Below are 18,347 nucleotides of genomic sequence, written 5' to 3'. Positions count from 1 at the left end.
CTCGCCACTGTCGCAACAGCCACTGCTAATGCTTGCTCTTGGGGGAATTATTGGGTCTTTGTAAATTATAGAGTGTGGTCTAGACCTACTCTATCTGTATAGTGTCTCGACAAAACTCTTGTTATGAATTTATACTATAAATAAAATTGAATTGAATTGAATTGATTTAGTGTTCATGTTTGTCTACATTTATTGTTGCACCATGACCGAGACCCGCGTGGGGACTAATGGCGTCTGGGCAGTGTGGTAGAAAAATGGCACATAGATTCATGGCGAGCACTTTGGAAATTACAATCTATGCTTTGTCATCCTTTCTGTTCAATCAAATTATTGTTGAGTTTATACTGTTATAAAGGAATAAACATACCGACAATAACTACTTTTTCCTGTAGTTTTGATTAAAGAGCATAATGTTTCATATGTATTTCAACAGAGGTTATGTTTACTAACAAGTTATAGTATAACAACTACTAAGGTAAACTTGATTTGTCTACTGCATCAACTTACCAGTCTGTGGTAATGCAACTTGACCGTTTAAGTTTTTACAAAAGGTGAAACTAAATAGGTCTAATGCCTTAAACTGTTTAAGGCAACGGGTTTCCACGCAAATTTCTAGTAAAGTCAACTAATTCGGGATAACAGTTGAAGGGATCAATAAAGTCGTATCTTATCTTATATCTATAATAATACTTTTGAAATATTAACATTGATTATATTTCGTAGGCTATTATTAAGGAGGAATGATTGATTGCGATTGCGATAACACGAGAAGAAACATCAGTGACATGAAAATGCATCTCATAAATTTGGATGGAGTTTGTTCAGTTGTCATGGATATGGATCGGTCGATGTGAACTGAGTTGGGATTGATTTGTCAAACTGCTGTTTTATGCTACTTTACGCTTACTGAGACATACATTAATTACATGATGTCATACAAATACAAATGTAAATATATTAATAGTTTTTTTCTACTTTGTCTGCAGTAGAAAATAAATGTACCAAATTGGTCAAATAAGGGCGACATCACGTGGCCCTGAATGGTAGCGTTAGTGTAGGCCTAGCCAGAGTGATAGAGAAAGACATTATATCTCTATGGCTCTGGGCCTAGCTAATCGTACTTTTATTCGTCAATATCATCTCTAAGATACATCAGCAAAGCATGTATTTATTATTACCATATCGAGATATCCGTCTGTTTTATGTTGCTTATTTCTGCTTTAGTGCTTTGCTGTTTTATTCTTTTATATATGTCAATGGTTTTATTATATTTGTTTCCTTGGTTTGGTATGTGACGACATTTACAGTCGACGGGATACCGGTTACCCGGGGTGCCACTCACAGCGACACACACCACCACCACTATCGCCACTATCACACATCTATAATAGCTACAAGGAGAAGGAGATGGCCACCCAAAATAACGTTTGTGCTGTTAATTTGGCGTTTTTGCTTGTATTCGTGTTGATTGTCCCGGTTGATGCCTCTTCTGATCGGACGAAGACGGTGGAGTTTAACGTTAAACCGGGAGGAGTGGTGCACACTTTCACTGAGGCGATTGTGAGTGAAATTATAAAATATTGTCTTTATTTTACACAATTAGCTAACGTGTTTAAACACCACCCGGACACAGAGCTACAGTTAGGCTTAGCTAACTCTAAACGTGCAAGTTTGAAGGTATGTTAATTCACCGTTAAGGTTAATTATATCTATAGTTATATTGATTGTTAAGTAGTGGACAGGATAAGTACAGACTGAAACATAACACTGATTGTATTGTGTGTGTAAGGTTTTGAGGTGTGTTTCTTCCATTAGTTTGTTACATTCAATGTATTTGGTATTTATAATAACATGTGAAAAACTACATTCCTCTGGTCAGCTGTAGTCGCAGCGTGATGACGAAACAGCCTGTGAGAGGCTGACACGTCGTTTCCACATTGCCACAATAGCTTCATTCATTGGTGGACATTTCAATGACTGTGAACAGCTTTTTTATATTTAATTTGAAAGCAGTCTCAATAGCCTGTCTTTACATAAAGACTGTAACTACTTAGTTTTTTTTAATTGTCAATTATTCTTTTTATTTATTAATGAATGGCGTAATCATTTGTCCATAAAATGGGCTCTAACAAATGCCCATTACAATAGAGCTTTTTCACTGCAGACATTTTGACATGACAGCACGAAAAAAACAGGTGTTACTAATAACATGGTGGCTCTAGGTAGGGCTGGCAATATGGTTGAAACCATTATCTTATTTTCCTGAAATAAGGATCTATTCCAATATTGATACATATTTTAATGAGGCAAATGTTTGCAAAATCATATATAAAACAATCAAACTGATTTTGAAAGCAATGTCTATAACGTTATGCATTACACAAGACTAAATTGTTTATATGTGTAGCTAATAACTAATTAAGTTTCTAATTACAGTTTTGTAAATGTCATTACTTTGGACAATAGAAATGATTTCATCATGTGATTTTGCTGAAAGACGAGAAGCGATAATATTGATTTATTGCTCTGCCCTAGCTTAGTAGTGATTCTTCATGCACAATATCAGGTGTAACATTTACACCTGTGCTTTCTTCTAGAACATGTCAAAACATGTCTGCTGTGAGAAACGTCCTTATGGTCTTTACCAGCAGACAAAACATTGTTATTAGACCAGCAGCCACAACAGACCTTTGCATTTATAATAATATGAAACATAGAAAAGCAAGCTAATCTTTGCCTTTGCAAAGCTGCAGAAATTGCACTATAAAAATGTAAACTATCAAATCAACACTGACGCGCACACGTATGAAACCGAGCAGCAATCTGATAATAGCATGTCAAAGTAATTGTTAGATAAAAAATGAAAATAATATGAAGATTTAACAAGGCACTGATGTTACACTCTCTTATTTCAGAGGGAGTATGAATGCTCATTCACTTATGCTTCACAAGGGGGAACCAATGAGGTGAGTCTCTCTTTCTCTCAGTCTCCAGCATCATATTATAGCTTTTTAATTACAGCAGGTTTTATGCATAAATATTCTTATTTTTTGCCAAACAGCAATGGTTGATGAGTGTGGGTTTGAGTGACGACGACAGACTGTTTTCCTGCTCTGTGTGGAGGTGACGCACGCACGCACACACACCCTGACCCTGATATTCAGTGTGTCTTCAGTGAGAATTTGTCCCATGTGTCCGCTGAGTCACTCTAATGATTGTAGTTAATCTTGACAGCCCCAGTAGAGAGAAGAAAAAATACAACAGAGTTTCTAACCTCATAGTTTAAATGTATTCATGTCCAGGACTGCCTTAATAAGCAAATTAATGTATGCAAATTACTTAATGTTGGTAACAAACTTTTTTTTTTTTTCATTCCTGCCAGGCCCCAGGGGAAGTCTTACCTGTTTTTCACTCAATTCAAAGCTGAACTTAAGGGAACCAAAATTGAATATGCAAATGCATATGTAAGTATAAAAGAAACACAAATTCCCTCAACTGTCCACTCAAATGTTGCCTGTCCTGTTCCTGTGAATCTGGGCCTGTATATCAGTCAGTAACATCTTGATAATTTGTTGTGTCATTGCTAGTTTGAGAAGAGGCACTGTTGTTGTTTAGATATTGTGTAGAAAACACAGTTGATGAACATTTTTGCATAGCCTACAAATAATAAACCATCCACCTATGTACCAGCAATAAATTTGTCAAGCTCATGGCTAACATTAAGGCAGGATTTTTCGGTATTGCAGGTTTGTTTTTACTTAGCTTTTTTTGACTGCAAAGCTGGTGACTGTCAACACTTTGATCTTGTCTTCTGTGAAAAAGTCATCACATGTAATGACACAATTTTGTTTATTTGGCCTCTTTCCAGCATATGCATGCATATGTGAAATGCATGTAACATTTTTATATAAATGGGGTTAGGAGAAGTCTTCATCTTTAATGATTCATCAACAGGATTAGATGTCATCAAAGTTTGAATTAATTGTTTATAAAATAGCCAAAATGTCCATTAGTTTCCCAGAGCCCAAAACGTGAGGTCAGACCAACAGTCTAAAATCCCAAAGATATTCAATTTGTAATGATATAAAGCAGCAAATCCTCAAATTTTTTGAAGCTGGAACCAGAGAACATTTAGCATCTTCTGTCAATTGCTTACCTGTTTCAGCTTTAAATTTAACCACAACTGTCAGTTTGAAAAAGCTTCAACAGTTTTCCGTTTTAATACTTTGAACCGACTGCTATGGACAAGTTTCCCCCCCCCAAATTATTTAAATGAGGTTTCCTCCAGACCTCGGTAAGATTAGAAGGTCCGGCTGCGCAAGATTAAATGTCACCTAACATCATCTGAGAGCCAGAGCATCGCCGAATGTTCCTGGCTACACAGTCCTGAGTAGAATTGTATAAAATCAGCTGCTACTTGCACTTTACTACACATCCCTTCCAATAATACTTATGTATCCATGGAAACCCATCATGCGCATCATGTCCCTGCATTTTTAAATCTATTTTACTCTAATGGTGGTTCGAGCTACATGCCACCTAGTACCAACTTTGAAAAACAAGGCAGGCAGAGACAGGCAAAGTAACAGAAAAGCTTTATTTCTCCTGGAAGTCAAACCCGCCGTGTCTTTGCACATAATGTTTCATGGAAGGTTAATGTCTCTGGACTCTTCCTGAGCTCAGTCACTTAGCGGAGGTCTGCCGTGTCTGATGTGGCCGTCGCTGAAGTGAAGCACACCTTGACACGCCTCCTTCCCCCAGCAAGGGCAGTCCTGACACTCTGTCATTAGTGAGAGCACGTGTTTCCTCCTCCTGCTCTGGCTCCGTGCCCTGCAAGCAGAAGACAAACGCACAGAAAATAACTTCACTAAATGATGCGACAAAAATAACCTCACATACACAAACAAACACACCTGCCACCCCCGCACAGCATCTCCTTGACCTTGTCACCACATCCTCCTACTCTCCCGGCCCGTCTGTTGCAAAAAATTGTCTCCTGTGCAGCCTCCCATCCCGTTTTTGTTTATTTTTTGATTTTTCTCCTTCTTTCCTTTCCTCCCTTTCCTCCCTTTCCTCCTCCTCTTCATCACTGCTGCTGTATTTGTCTCCAGTCTCAGACGGCAGCAGCAGGACAGAGTGACATGCCTTTGAAGCCGGAGGAATTTACCATAGGAGACTCAACAGGTGAGAAATGATTGTATTTCCAAGTGTTCAATCAACTCCCTCTGCTTGTCACGTCAATCTCTCGCTCCCTCCCTCCCATCCCCTTCATCACGTTGCAAGTTCTCTGTTGATTTCCCTCTAAAGCATATTCTCCAGCTGTGAGTGGGTTGCCTTTTGTCCCTGTAGCATTATTATTTGTTGTTATTTAGTTTTTGCACAAATCCCCACTGTGGCTCAAGTTCCGGACTGTGATTAGCAGGATTTGACAAGTCACACAGCAATTTTCTGTAACAGCAGATTAGACACGACAGTACAGAGGCTTATCGAGTCAATTTCCTGCAACTATCACAGACTTTAGGATAATCCCATCTCTATGAGACCTCTGGGAAACACTTCCAGTCATGATTTCGAGGGATAAACGTCTTAGCAATACACAGTAGGTAAATTGCTTTTTTTAATGCAAAATATATCAATAAACTGGCTTTTAACTCACTCACAAGCTTATATGTTCACATTTAGCAGGCTGCAGATAAGGGGGGAGCTGTTCAGTCACTAACTGTTCAGGCATGTGTAGAGCAGTTCTACACATGCCATCCTGCCCCGCACCACCTCCAGGAAAGAAAAGTCACCGTAGTTTAGACCTGCAGATGCCTGTAGATGTTGCCACCTACAGGCAAAACAAGTGTTAGTTTTTGCAGTGTTAGCAACTGCGGATTGTTATAGATGCTGATAGCTTTCTGTTTGAGGTTTTACTGCATGTGTATTAAGGACTTACTCCAAGGTGGCAGCCATTCATTTGTATAAAAATTGCTCCGCAGCGCAAAAACCAAGTTATAAATAATTGATACAAATGTATGACATTACTGTACCACCCTCACCTCCAGTAGATAATGTAGATATTTAACACAGTTCAACTTGGGGCTGTAAAATGCAAAATATTTGGACGATTTTGCAAACAAATTTACTGTTTATCTCCCTTTTAATTCATTCATTAACTAAACTTCACATTTTCAGACCCATAAACAGTTCAGTTTATATGAATTAATAACACTTAAGTTCATTGTTTTTCTCTGCATCCCACACCTGTTTCTTTAGAGTCGACAATGAGCAATGAACCACCCCTTTTGTTCAAAGTAATCTGGAGAACAGCAGGAGGCATCAGCACTAAGGGCTTCCTTATTCAGCAGAAAATATGCTCTAGTGAACAAAACTATTACATTTGTTAGGTTTTATACTGTATGTCAAATATAAAACCACAAGCAGCCCCTACTGTTCAAAGAACAAGATGAGGTAGCAGTTGTAACACTCATTGTTTTTTGTAGGTGGCACTAGTATAGAAATTGCAGCAGCTATTACTTTCCTTACCTGTAGATGGCGCACACCTACATCTACAGATCTGATCTGCTGCTGCTTATGCTTTTCTTGTCAACAGGCAGTGCAGGTTGGACCAGACCTGTAGGTCTCAAACTGCTGGCTCTGCAGTTAGATGATACTGGCTGGTTTCAGGTGCTTTGCATCTATGATGCTCTGTGTCCTTGTTTTTGTTTTAATATTTTCTGTGACAGTAATTTGCTCTCCTCTCTGACCCCCAGTGACCCACAGAGATGGAAAGTTCAGCGCTCAACTCTCCAAACTGACTGCCATTGGACGGACACGACACGATGAGCTGTAATTGGTCAGAAGTCTGACTTGGTTTTGGTCATGTTTTGAGCCCTGAGTTGGGCTTCTGTGTTCCGCTCAGGAGTCAATGAAGGATGGATTTGTGGGTGTAACAACTTAAAATTGAAGTGGGATGATACTGATATAGCACTTTGTGCGTCAGTACACAAATTACCTGGTATATTTTTGTAATGGATTTGAAAATGCTGTTAAAAAATACAGAAAGGCATCAGTTTAGTATTCTTATTTTTTTTTTACTACATAATGGCCTAGTTAAAATTCTGCCATAGGATACAGTGCTTCCATAGTTGTTTCTTAGTTTCTGAGGCTATAAGATTTACAGAGAGCAAATCTGTTCTGATCCACTGAGGACATTTGTAAATGTATAGAGGACTGGTGTTTGGGGGCTAGATAACACATTTAGAGTAGGGAGGGATTTATCCATCTCATATAATCCTGAGAGGAAAGTGAATAATCTCCAATAGCGTCACGCACGCACATATACAATTACATTTTCCTCAATCTGGTCCTGTTCTGAGCTGAGCTCCTCACTCTCTGTCTGTTTATATTGATGCGTTCTTGATAACTGTAAGCACACATTTTATCCCCTAAATCATCAATCGGTACCACTTGTGATCACTTTTTGTTATGTTTGTGTTTTTGGCCAGAAGGGATACCTGTAATAGAGCAGATAACAGCTTCATAACATCAAATTAAGAGAAAGATGTACAGAATACACTGAAGATCAGTTAATTTTTTGATAAATCCTAAACAGTGTCTATGTGAATTAATTGTTGAGAAAATATGATATATGGTATAAATGATTATTATTTTATTTGAAATGACCTTAATCTTGATCATTTTAATAAGGCACTTATAAGTTTACTTATTTGTCTTTTCTAATTTCAGGATATTTCAGTGACTTCACAATTACACTGTTTGAGATTTACCCCCCAAAAATATATATTTAAGGCGTGCAGGAGCTGCCATCACATATTCCTGGGCCTTTCTTGAACTGTCTGCTTTCATCCTTCAGTGGCACATGTATGGATCAGCGGGGATATTGTGCAGGTTTCAGAAGTACATGCTCCCTTATGTAGCTAGTAGGATTGTCTTCATATTCCTCACATTGATCCAATCTTCTTAGATCTACACAAGTGTCCACAAGATGAGTTCTGGGGATTGATTTCAGATTTGAGGATTGTGCTGATTTAATTCTGTGGTTGGATTACTCACTGAGATTCGTGCCTTGTTTGGTCTGGGTGTGGATCCTCTCATCTGTCTAGAGATGATCCTCTGGAGTTGAGGAAACGCTCAGCTGGGGACGTTAGTGTGTCCCTTTGTCACCGTCCTCCCTCTGGGGTCACAACAGGAAGTAACCACATCCGGATGCTGATCCAGAATAGAAAGATACACACAAGATGTTGCTTATTTTGTACATGTTTTCTTTTTTTGTCTACTTCTTGACTGTTCTGATTCATGATGGATGTTTGAATAAAGACATGTCATCGTTCTGGAGATAATTCAATGTTTTCGTCTTGTTATGTCAGTCATGATCTGATTGAACCTCCCACAGCCTCGTTAAGGGGTAAACATGAAAAGAGAGGAGAAATTTGAGTGCCAGCATAGAGGCATTAAATATTCTGAGCACTGTCAGAGCTGGGCCACCATGAACATGGCGGAGAGCATTTTTATGCCCCCGTCATACAGTATCTGTCTAAAATAGCAGTCATTTTAGTACCAGCACTAATGTAATTCTAATTTAAAACCAGTTTGTATGCTGCAGAAAACAGCCAGGTTTTCAGCATACAAATGAGACTTCATATGAAACTTTATATTAAAATAAGCATTATGAAAAATTGCTCAATTAACATTCATTGTCCTCAAATAAATGTTTCGATGAGATAAAGAGCTTTCATTGTTTCTTCTTAATTTCTGGGGAGAACGGTTTTGCAGGGAGGATCTACTAATTCCAGAGGCACATATAGAAATGTATAGAGCGTTGATCTTTGTGGGCTTACAGAGATATAGAGTCTGGAGGGATTTATTCATTTTATGTTAAGCCAAGAGAAAATCAGTCATCTTGATTGTAGTCAAATTGGCATTTGAATTCTGTGATACAAAAATTAAACATTTATTTTACAATCGCACAATTTACCAGTGCTTTAATGTAAAATATAATCATGACTGTAACTATAAAACATCTGAGAAAATCTATTTTGTGTTGTAGCACTTTGGCAGAGCTGTGCCAAGAAACTCCCACAGTCTCCTACTTGTAATTAAAGCATCTTATAGCAAAGACGTGGCCATTTTCAGTTTTGTGGCCCCGTGGATAAATAATTTAACACTGTTCTCAAGGTGGTTGTTCCATTGAATAATAAATCTCTGTAGCACTATATCTGTTTGTTTACCGCCAGTTCACTGTGTCTCTGTGACTCAAAGCTGCCTCTATGCTGTCATCCAAACACTAAACACATATCACTACTGTTTACCATCTGGTACCAGTAGAGATGTTTACTTTCATCTTTTCCCCCCTACACTACTACCATCAGGAAACTATATACATTTGATGATGCTAAGAGCTGGCTTAGATTACGATGGCGTGCATTAAGAGAAATCAGAAACATTTTTAGCCACGAACACAAAGTGGCTCCAGGGATCAGTCGATCCAACACTTTAATCCAGACTTGTATATTTCAACAACTATTCAATGGATTGCAGTCAAATTCCATACAGACATTCCTGGTCCCCAGAGGATGAATCCTACTGACTTCGGTGTCCCCCTGACTTTTTACTTTATAACCACCAGCAGACTATTCTGGCTCAATGGATGTACATTGCTGGGATAAAGCCTGACATGGTTGTGATTGGTTTAAGAAATCCAAACGAGCCAGAGCATTTTTTACCTATCCCAGAATTGATAGGCGGTGTAGCCAGACCATACTCCATCGCCGAAACAGTGCTGTGGAGATCGGTCTGGCAATGCGAGACTACCAGCAGACCAACCACATTTTCTGTTCTGAGAAATGTCTCGACAACTATTGGATAGGGTTGATGCTCGAATGGATGGTCTGGAGGGATAGGCGAAGGCATGACATGCCTCTGATCTGTTGATCGGTTGGTTAGGTTAAGGCATAAGGAGTGAGATTCGTTAAGGTTTGGGTAAGAATATCAGGGTAAGCCAATCAGAGGCAGAGTAGGGGGGGTCCCCGTCCCCCTGGACCATCCATTCTATCATTAACCATTGGAGAGATTGCCATAAAATGTTGTACAGAAATTCATGTTTCCCTCAGGATGAACTCTAATAACTACTAAGATAGAATAACACTGTAAACATACACACCTGCTTAAAATCAAGATGTTAACATTGTTATTGTAAGCATGTTAGCATACGGACATTTAGCTCAAAGCACCTAAGTACATCCTCACACAGCTGCTAGCATAATTTAGACTCTTAGTAGCCGATAAGTGAGGTGATATTCTATATTTTTCTTCATGTCAACAAAGTCCATGAAAAGACCAGAACCAACAGTTCAACGAACCTACTAAGTATTTTCTGTGTATCCAATGCCTGATATCCTCTGTGCCACAGACCTCAAAAACACATCAATGCTGCACATGATGTTCATTCATTAGCATGAATGTAGCATTGTAGTTTATTTTGATTTACTCCGACACCGTCCTGCTGCTGTAAATACTCACGAGAGCACAAAATGTGTATTAATCCATGCTAAAATCTACAATTTCCAGCTATTTTAGGAAATTACTGAGCTTTGATGAAGCTACATTTGTGGATATTTTTTTATTATTATTATTATAATTTTTTTTAAAGATTTAGCTCTTCAGGAGGAAGAAATTGGCTTGGTGCTGAGTGCCACAGACAGGGTAGGGAAGTCAAAAAGTATTGAAAGACGGACTAACGCACTGTTGGTTTGGTCTTTTCATTTTATCTGTTAACAATAACAGAAAATAGGCTATAGAATAACACCAGCTTTATTCTTCAAAAGACAAGAGCCACAAGCAGGCACTGAAATAACATTTCAGAGAGGACAACATCAGATGACCTAAATGAATAAGCCATCGATTTGCTGAGCTGTATTTATGTAATCAATCCAGCAGACATTCCTGTGTCTGTTTTTCTCTCATACCTCTCACACACACCTGCCCTCTATTTCTCTTTCTTTGCATCTCCTGACATTAGGAGGGGAACAGATGGAGATTGTGGCCGGGTCAGTCAAGCCAGAGGCAGGGAAGGAGATGGGATTTTTGTAACACCAGGGGCTCGGTGAAGGGTAAAACGAATGGCCAGCTGCCCCCTGTCTCCCCTGATGCGCACCCAGGCGCTGGGCCGGTGACCCAGTCAGCTCGAAGCTACTCTGCCTGTTCACTTCTTATCTGGCCTTGCTAAGTTCCTCATATCACAAGACCTTTTCTGTCCCCAGATCTATCACAGATCACAGCCTGTTATCCCCAGTGTGTGCTTTTCACACCACCGAGCCAAAGTACGCTGAGCTGCACTGAGTTCTCGTTATACCATCACGACTCTTGACAGCAATTATCTAACCTAGACAATGCTGACACATGTGAGTGGATGTGTCTGGCTGCTTAGGTTGAAGTGCACTAAAGTAATCAGTTCTTACTTTGTCTTGTCATCTTGCAGTAATTATAATTTTGTTCATATTTCTATCTAATTAGGCCTTCTCCTTTGCCCTTTAACGCTGCAAACTGTGGGAGTCTGAGAGCCGTGGGGCAAACTGAGCATCTGTATAGAGGCTCTTGTTACCAGAGCAGTAACCCAGACAGATGTTATGGTGTCATTTGTATGTTCAGTTTATATACTCAAGAGATTGGTATAGAAGGAGAGACGGGAAAAGGACGTCTGCAGAACCAAGCTGTTCTTCCTGACATACTCACCCCAAGTTGCGTTTGCATCCTGTCACCTTGGAAACTTGGTCTCAGCTCATCTTAGCGAGCCTTAAATCACTCTTGCGGCTGGTGCTGTGAATGTGGCTCTGTTCGATCAGCCTCCTCCTCCTGCTGCATTGTCTCACACTGTGGTCGAGAGAAGCCTTCTTTTCTCAGGGTATGGAGGAGCTTTGCGGGGTTCCTTCACCTTCTTTGTGTGTTCGGAGGGTCTGTGGTGGGGGTACGGAGGAGGCTTGCGACCCCTGCAGCCTGGTGCTGTTGGTGGCTTAGCTGTGGCTGCAGGGGCAGAGCACACCTGTGAAGGTCTGTGAACGGGTCCTGCCGAGGATGATCGCCTCTCTCTGTCAGTGTTGGACACAGTTTGAGTTTCTGAGTTGGTGGGTGGGCAGCTGGCAGACGGAGGCTGGGTCGATGATGGAGAGAGCAAACTGGCAGATGGGTGGTCACTTTGGGGGGTCTGATAAGACCCAACCTTGTTCTCTATGATGACAGAAGGGCTAAGAGTGGGGGGTGGCTGAGACTTTGCAGACAGAGAGGACACAGGGCTGACCCTGATGGAGGAGGAAGGACCAGGGGAGTGAGGCTGAGAACCAGGGCTGTTGGGGTGATGGAGGTTTACTGTTAGAGGGGAGAGACCAGGAGTGGGAGGCCGAACAGGGAGGGTTCTTTGGGGAGACAAAGTAAGATCATGGGAGGTGAGGTTTTGAGGGGGATTGGATAAAGAGACACTATTGTTGTACTGGAGCGGCCCACCTTGTCTGTGAGAAGACAGCAGACTGCAGGTGAACCGAAGAGTTTGACTCTCTGATGAAGACCCAGAGGTTACCGGGCATAGCAGCATATTTGGTGGAAAGTGACACTTGTGATGATCTCTCCTGAGGGTGCCAAATGAGTCTGTGGTTCCTGGCTGGTCTCCAGGCTCTGAGGGCCACTGATGGGTGCTGCCTAATGTCACTTCACTGGAGCTGGAACCTGAACTGGAGCTGCTGTCGCTGGGAGGGTTGGCGCTGTCACCTCTTTCATTCCCCTGCTGCTCCTCCACATTCAGATCAATGGATGAGGTTAGATGGTCAATCTGCTGCACCACCTATGATGGATAAATACATGGTGATGAATGCAAAGAATTGAAGTTGTTTTGAAAAGGGGCACTTCACTGATTTTAGACAAAGATCCTTTACCTTATCATCTGATCCTTTAACTTTTAACCTGTGAAAATAGTTTTATAATGTCCCCTGTGGGGACTTTTTTACCGGAAAGTCTGAGTTACAAACTAGACATAAGAAATCAGTTTGAAAGATGTGGATGTTTATTAGGTGGGGAAGGTCTAACATAAGACTGCACTATGGGAAATGTAGGATCAAGTGTTTTTGGAGCTTGACCCAGTATAGGGACTAAAAGTCTGGATGTGTCCATTCTGAGTCCCACAACTTTATGAAAGTACAATACAAAAATCCCTGGAGTACCACTAATGATAACCTGAAACGTATGGTTATTTTCATTGTTGTTTAATCTGCTGAATTTGTCTGCAATTAAGGTGACTTCTGCAAATAAACACTCAAAACTCTAAAACCAAAAAAAAATATTTTATAAAAGAGAAAAAAATTGACAAATTCTCACAATTCAGGAGAATATTTGGCATTTTGCCAAATACTGGTTTTGATAACTCAATTGAGTTACGAATCACTTCTATACTTTAAGTATTTTTGGTCATTTTGAGCCTTTATTTGGATAGTAGTACAGAGGTGACAGGAAATAAAGAGGAAAGAGAGAGATCCAACATGCCACGAAGACCCCCAGCCAGATTTGAATCGGTTTTACAAGATCAGCAGCTTCAACAACTTTTCCACCAGGATGCTCCAACACTCTACTAATCCAAAGACTTTTGTTCCAATTTGAGTCTTTTCTAATACAAATTATTGATAACATACAAAACCTTGGCACTGTAGCCTCAATATAGTAATGGCAACATTAAAAGTGTGCGTATTAATTGTTTCTGCTTTTGCATGTCGGCATCTATAATTTGAAGCATTTCAGACTCTTACAGAAGTGGACTCTCTGCAGGTGTATAGCTCTAATCTTTAAGTGTGTCACACAGGCTACAACCATAGTGCAAAAAATGTTTACCTCAGCCTAGAAACGGTGATATTACAGGAAATGTGGAAGCTAAATTTAGGTCGGTTTCCCTTATATACTGTATCTAAAAGAGTGCAGAGCATGTAGCAAATGAGTGTACGCACAACACACATAAATGCTTAACACAAAGACACAAACAATGCACAACGATAAAGGCTGGAGAGATTGTAGAAAATTACACTGGGGAAAATGTTTGACCTATCTCTTCACCTGCTCTACGTTCACAGATAAATCCTCGGCCCCCGCTGGAACAGATGAATTATTGTTTTGTTCTCTGTGTTCAACAACATCCTTGTTGATGTCAAAAAATGACCTGGTTTGTCTTTTTTTCTTTTTTATGCTGCAGCTTTTTTGGGCGAGGCATTTCATATTTCTTTGAAGTACCGCGTGCATATGCACATCAAGTGACTCTGGGCAGGTGCTGCTTGTTAATGTCAGAAACCAGAGGAGATAAAAGAGCAGAGGACCCTGGTTTTCATCTGCTGTTCCCCAGAGTGTTTATTTAAAATGATGTTTTTTGACCCCTCAGGTCTTCACATGTAGTGCTGATGAGTGCTGAGAGACGTTTGTTGTAGAGCTCAGTCATGTAAGTTTCATACCTCTTTCAGTGTAACTCTACTGTTTTTCTGCTTTTAGTTCTGAGTCACAGAGCAGTTTTTGATCCGTCAAAATTTCTTAGCAGAAGACCATATTCATGCGTGAGCTTGCTTTTGGGATGTTTTTTCCTGAGACAGAAGTCTTTAGTGTTGCTTTAATATTTGTATAGTCTCTGTTTAAAATGCTTTTAAGTCTCACTCCAGGTCCTTTTTATAACAGGGATTGATTATTGAATAAAACTGAGGGTTGCTTCTCATGCAACAGAATCATTAAACAGGGCTTTGAAACAAATATGCAACCAAAGTCTTCTCTGGTGCCTTATCCTCCTTTGATCTGTCGTCTCTGTTGTGAAAATTTGGGATTTTCTATCACAGTCTGTTTGCTTCCGACCCCCCTCCTTTCCCCTCTTTTTGTGTAGCCTACATGCTCTTTCATCAGTGTTATATTAATACTGTCACACTAAAACCTCACAGCCAGAATGATGAGGTTACTACCTCAGGTTTAGCTGCGACCCTGTAGATGCAGATCAAATGCCAAGAGGCGAGATTTACGTGTCACTTTTACTGGATGAGGAATACGAGGCAGAGATACTCAGACATGAATGGATTATAAAACGTTATCCAGCTGTGCCTGGAGCAGCATCTGTCCATGAGGAGGGAGAGTGGAGGAAGAGTTGAGAGAGGATGTTGGAGGAGGACAGAAAGGGAGATGCAGAGAGAAAGGTGACTGCTTTGCCCAATGTCACATTTCAGCAGCCTCTGAATGCATCATACAAATGGGGCATAACTATTGTCTGGTTTACCTCTATGATAATGTATTAATGCATGAATTAAGCACAGTGACAGAGGAGAGTTGCAGAAACAGTTTGCAGACTGTGGTGGATTCAACCAACCCTGCTGCTGACTTTTTAATGCATGTAAATTCTGCTCAGGATGTGTAGTTGTGTGTAGCCTGCATCGTTATCTGTTAGAGCCCTCAAGGTTTTATAGCATAAGCATGAATGTTTCCTCCAAGAGTAAAATACCTAAATTAATGTGAGAGGATACAGTAACTTCTCTGCTCCTTATACCAAATGGTGAAATGTTATGCAGAATCGACAAGAATCCAACGCGTTACCTCTTTCATTTCCTGGTGAACGTCCCTCAGCGCTGTAAGAACATGCTCCAGGTTGTCCACCACCCGTTTAATCTGGTTTCGAACCACCTTCCTGCTGCAGCCTGATTCCTTCCTCTGTGGCTTCCCTTCATTGGTCGACCTGTGTTGGACCCATGTCTGATTCTGGCCCAGGGCCGCGATAAGCTCCGAGCTTGGTCTAGCTTTCCTGGGGGGGCGTAGTGTTTTGGTGCAGCCCAGGCCTCTCTGAGGAACCTCAGTGGAGAAGATGACTCCATTTAGGGGCCCGTTGAAACCCTCAACAGGTGGTTCCCTCAGGTCTCTCTGGCTCTGGGAGTTCCTGCTCTGTTGTTTGTTGTAGCTGAAGCTGGTGGGGAAGCCATGCTGCCTTTCTGTTAGTCCCTGAGTGTCCGAGCACACCCAGCTGGATGAATGGAGGTCTCTCTTGCGGTAGGTTGTACTGCTGGCGTAGTCCCACACCTTCCCCCTCCTGTCCTCAATGTTCACCACAACAGGCACCTTACAGTTTGGCTCCTCAATGAGCAGTCCAGAAACAGGAAGAGGAGGGGGTCTCACTAGTGGCCCATATTTCCTGACTGAGGTGCTAGTCCCGTCATTCTGTGACTGAAGGGGGCTCAGGGGGCTCAGGTGGCTGCCGTGGTTCCTAACAAAGGTGTGGTTGTCCTGGGCAGAGGTGGAGCTGTTGCTCAGACCATGCGGCCCGTCCCCCGGACTGCTCTGCGTGTTGGTGGGTGGGTCCAGCTCTGGAGACTGGTTCCACCTGGCAGGACTGTCCTCCCTCTGCTTCCCCAGACTCCCAGGCAGGATATGGTGCCCACGCAGCACCACTGGCAGCATTCTCACCATCCCTACACCATTACACCGAACCTCCCCCTTCTTTGCCCGGTCCCTTCCCTGGATAGAGAAGAACCCGATCCCTTTGGCTCTCTCCAGCGGGGTCAGGTTGTTGCAGGCCTCTGAGCTGGATTTGTACGGTCCATTGAGCCCCAGGTCACTGCTGTGGTGGGGCTTAAGACTATTGCGCAGCCACGGGATGAAGTGAGGGGCGTGGGGCTTGAAGCCTTTCTGCTCCCCAGGCGCTGGAGTCCTGCTGTCAGAGAACATGGTGATGGATGATGTCCAGTAGCCTCACAGAAAGAAGAAGAAGCAGAAGAGGAACAGGAGGACTCCTGAGACACAGAGCGCTTCCTCCTCTTTTTCCATGAATCCTCTCCTACCTTTTCCATTAACAGACTCAATCCACTCTATCTTTAGTCTCTTTTCCCCTTCTTTCTCTCTCTCTCTCTCTCTCTCTCCGATTCTGTCTCCAAAACTTTTATCTGCTTTTTCCCCTCCTCATCTCAGATCCCACCCACCCACTCCCCTTTTCCTGCTGAAGCCTGTTTCAGATTTTATCGCCCTGGCATTTTCCCTCTTCTTTTCCCCCCTCCGTTTCTGCTTCTCCTCCCACTATCCTCCCTTTTGTATTGCACTTGAGCCCCTCACCCCCTCACTGGGCCGGCCTTGGAGATGCCAAGGGCCTCTCTCTCTCTCTCTCTCTCTCTCTCCGTCTTCTCTCTCTGCCTGCCTGCGTCTCACTGGCTCAGTAGCAGTGGAGGCTTCCTGTCTCTACATCTCTCTCTCTCTCCCCCCCCTCCACACTGCGCTGCGCTGCCTCCTATCCTCGCTCTTTCTTCCTCCCACTCCCTCTCACTGCTCTAACTCCCTTTCTCTATTTCCCTCTTCTCTCCCCATTTCTGTCTCTTTTGCCTGTAACTCTCTGTTCTCATCTGAGAACCCTGTACGTCCTCTGTCTTTGCAACTCTTTTTTTACTCTCTTTTCCTCCCCTTTCTGTCGCACTCTCTCTCCCCCTCATCCCCACCTCCCATTTGCCAGGGAGAGCTGCTGAACTTCAATCAAGACGCCACTGTTATTAATCCTCTGTTAGCCAGTGTATACACACGTGATTCCCCCTGCCTCCATTCTCATCTGATTACTCCTTCCCCGGCTCAGCCCTTCACAATTAAATGCTGCTTAGGGGTTTTAAAGGAGTAGAGGAGGATGACAGCAGGAAGGGATGGAAGAGGAATAGTAGGGGGGCACATAATTGCGACCATCCAAGATCAGCACCAGTTTGACAGAAACTATAAGCTGCCCGGCTACAAACAACAGCTTGCCTGTGGCATGGCTCTCCCCAGATTATTGTAACTGTCAGCAAGTGTCGAGTTACATCCAACTTGTTTTCTTGTTTTATTTTCTGCCGCATATCCAACTTCCATTTGTTCCAATTATGCAGAGACAGCTGCTATTTTCGGATTTCTCGTTCAAATTCCCATTCTTGGCTGCCTGGATCAGATTTCTTGTGTCTGACAAGCCCAAAGATGCCTCCTAGGTGTCTTTTCACTCAACTGCGCCTGCATGGATGGGTCCCTCCCTTTCTGGCAGGCAGCATCCGAAATAAAAAGACGGCAGCCCAGCCACACTAAAGCCCTGACAGTTTGCTGTCACTCAGCAGTGAGGTACTCAAAGCATCTGTCATTCTGTTAGTCAGCATAGCAATCTATTCCTCTGGTAGTGCCCTGTTAAAATATGACTTAATTCACTGACATACAGGTATGTGGGGGGAGAGAAAACAGACACAGGCTTGGTGTAATCTGCAGGCTAAGAAGATTCCTGCCTGCATGTCGACAGACTGCTGTCATCCAGTAATGACCACTAGTCTGGATTAAAAAAAAACAAGAGTGAAAGTAATAGA

The 18,347-nt window shown here is 42.0% G+C and overlaps 2 protein-coding genes across 2 annotated transcripts; one reads left to right on the top strand and one right to left on the bottom strand.

The window, feature by feature from the left end:
• Positions 1–1,306: 1,306 nt before the first annotated feature.
• On the top strand, positions 1,307–8,345 carry mydgf (myeloid-derived growth factor). The gene is made up of 6 exons (XM_039811632.1): positions 1,307–1,560; positions 2,916–2,966; positions 3,062–3,123; positions 3,383–3,464; positions 5,112–5,184; positions 6,756–8,345. The coding sequence occupies exons 1-6, from the start codon at positions 1,408–1,410 to the stop codon at positions 6,833–6,835; spliced, it is 501 nt and encodes a 166-aa protein (XP_039667566.1). The 5' UTR covers positions 1,307–1,407; the 3' UTR covers positions 6,836–8,345.
• Positions 4,580–16,946, bottom strand: LOC120565695. The gene is made up of 4 exons (XM_039811631.1): positions 15,595–16,946; positions 11,737–12,835; positions 8,059–8,214; positions 4,580–4,830 (listed from the first exon to the last, which is right to left on the bottom strand). The coding sequence occupies exons 1-2, from the start codon at positions 16,714–16,716 to the stop codon at positions 11,870–11,872; spliced, it is 2,088 nt and encodes a 695-aa protein (XP_039667565.1). The 5' UTR covers positions 16,717–16,946; the 3' UTR covers positions 4,580–4,830; positions 8,059–8,214; positions 11,737–11,869.
• Between the last annotated feature and the right edge of the window lie 1,401 nt (positions 16,947–18,347).

Source organism: Perca fluviatilis, chromosome 9 (genome assembly GCF_010015445.1).
Source record: "Perca fluviatilis chromosome 9, GENO_Pfluv_1.0, whole genome shotgun sequence".
In the NCBI taxonomy this organism is placed as follows: Eukaryota; Metazoa; Chordata; class Actinopteri; order Perciformes; family Percidae; genus Perca; species Perca fluviatilis.
The sequence above is the reverse complement of the archived record's forward strand: the minus strand, read 5'-3'. Positions and strand labels throughout refer to the sequence as shown.

Bases quoted from the DNA above. Each gene is read 5' to 3' on its own strand.
- LOC120565695 (XM_039811631.1), bottom strand. From the start codon at position 16,716: ATGTTCTCTGACAGCAGGACTCCAGCGCCTGGGGAGCAGAAAGGCTTC. The intron at 12,836-15,594 runs GTAACGCGTTGG...TATCCATCATAG, and splicing joins TTCACCAGGAAATGAAAGAG to GTGGTGCAGCAGATTGACCA.
- mydgf (XM_039811632.1), top strand. From the start codon at position 1,408: ATGGCCACCCAAAATAACGTTTGTGCTGTTAATTTGGCGTTTTTGCTT. The intron at 1,561-2,915 runs GTGAGTGAAATT...CTCTTATTTCAG, and splicing joins ACACTTTCACTGAGGCGATT to AGGGAGTATGAATGCTCATT. The intron at 5,185-6,755 runs GTGAGAAATGAT...TCTGACCCCCAG, and splicing joins TACCATAGGAGACTCAACAG to TGACCCACAGAGATGGAAAG.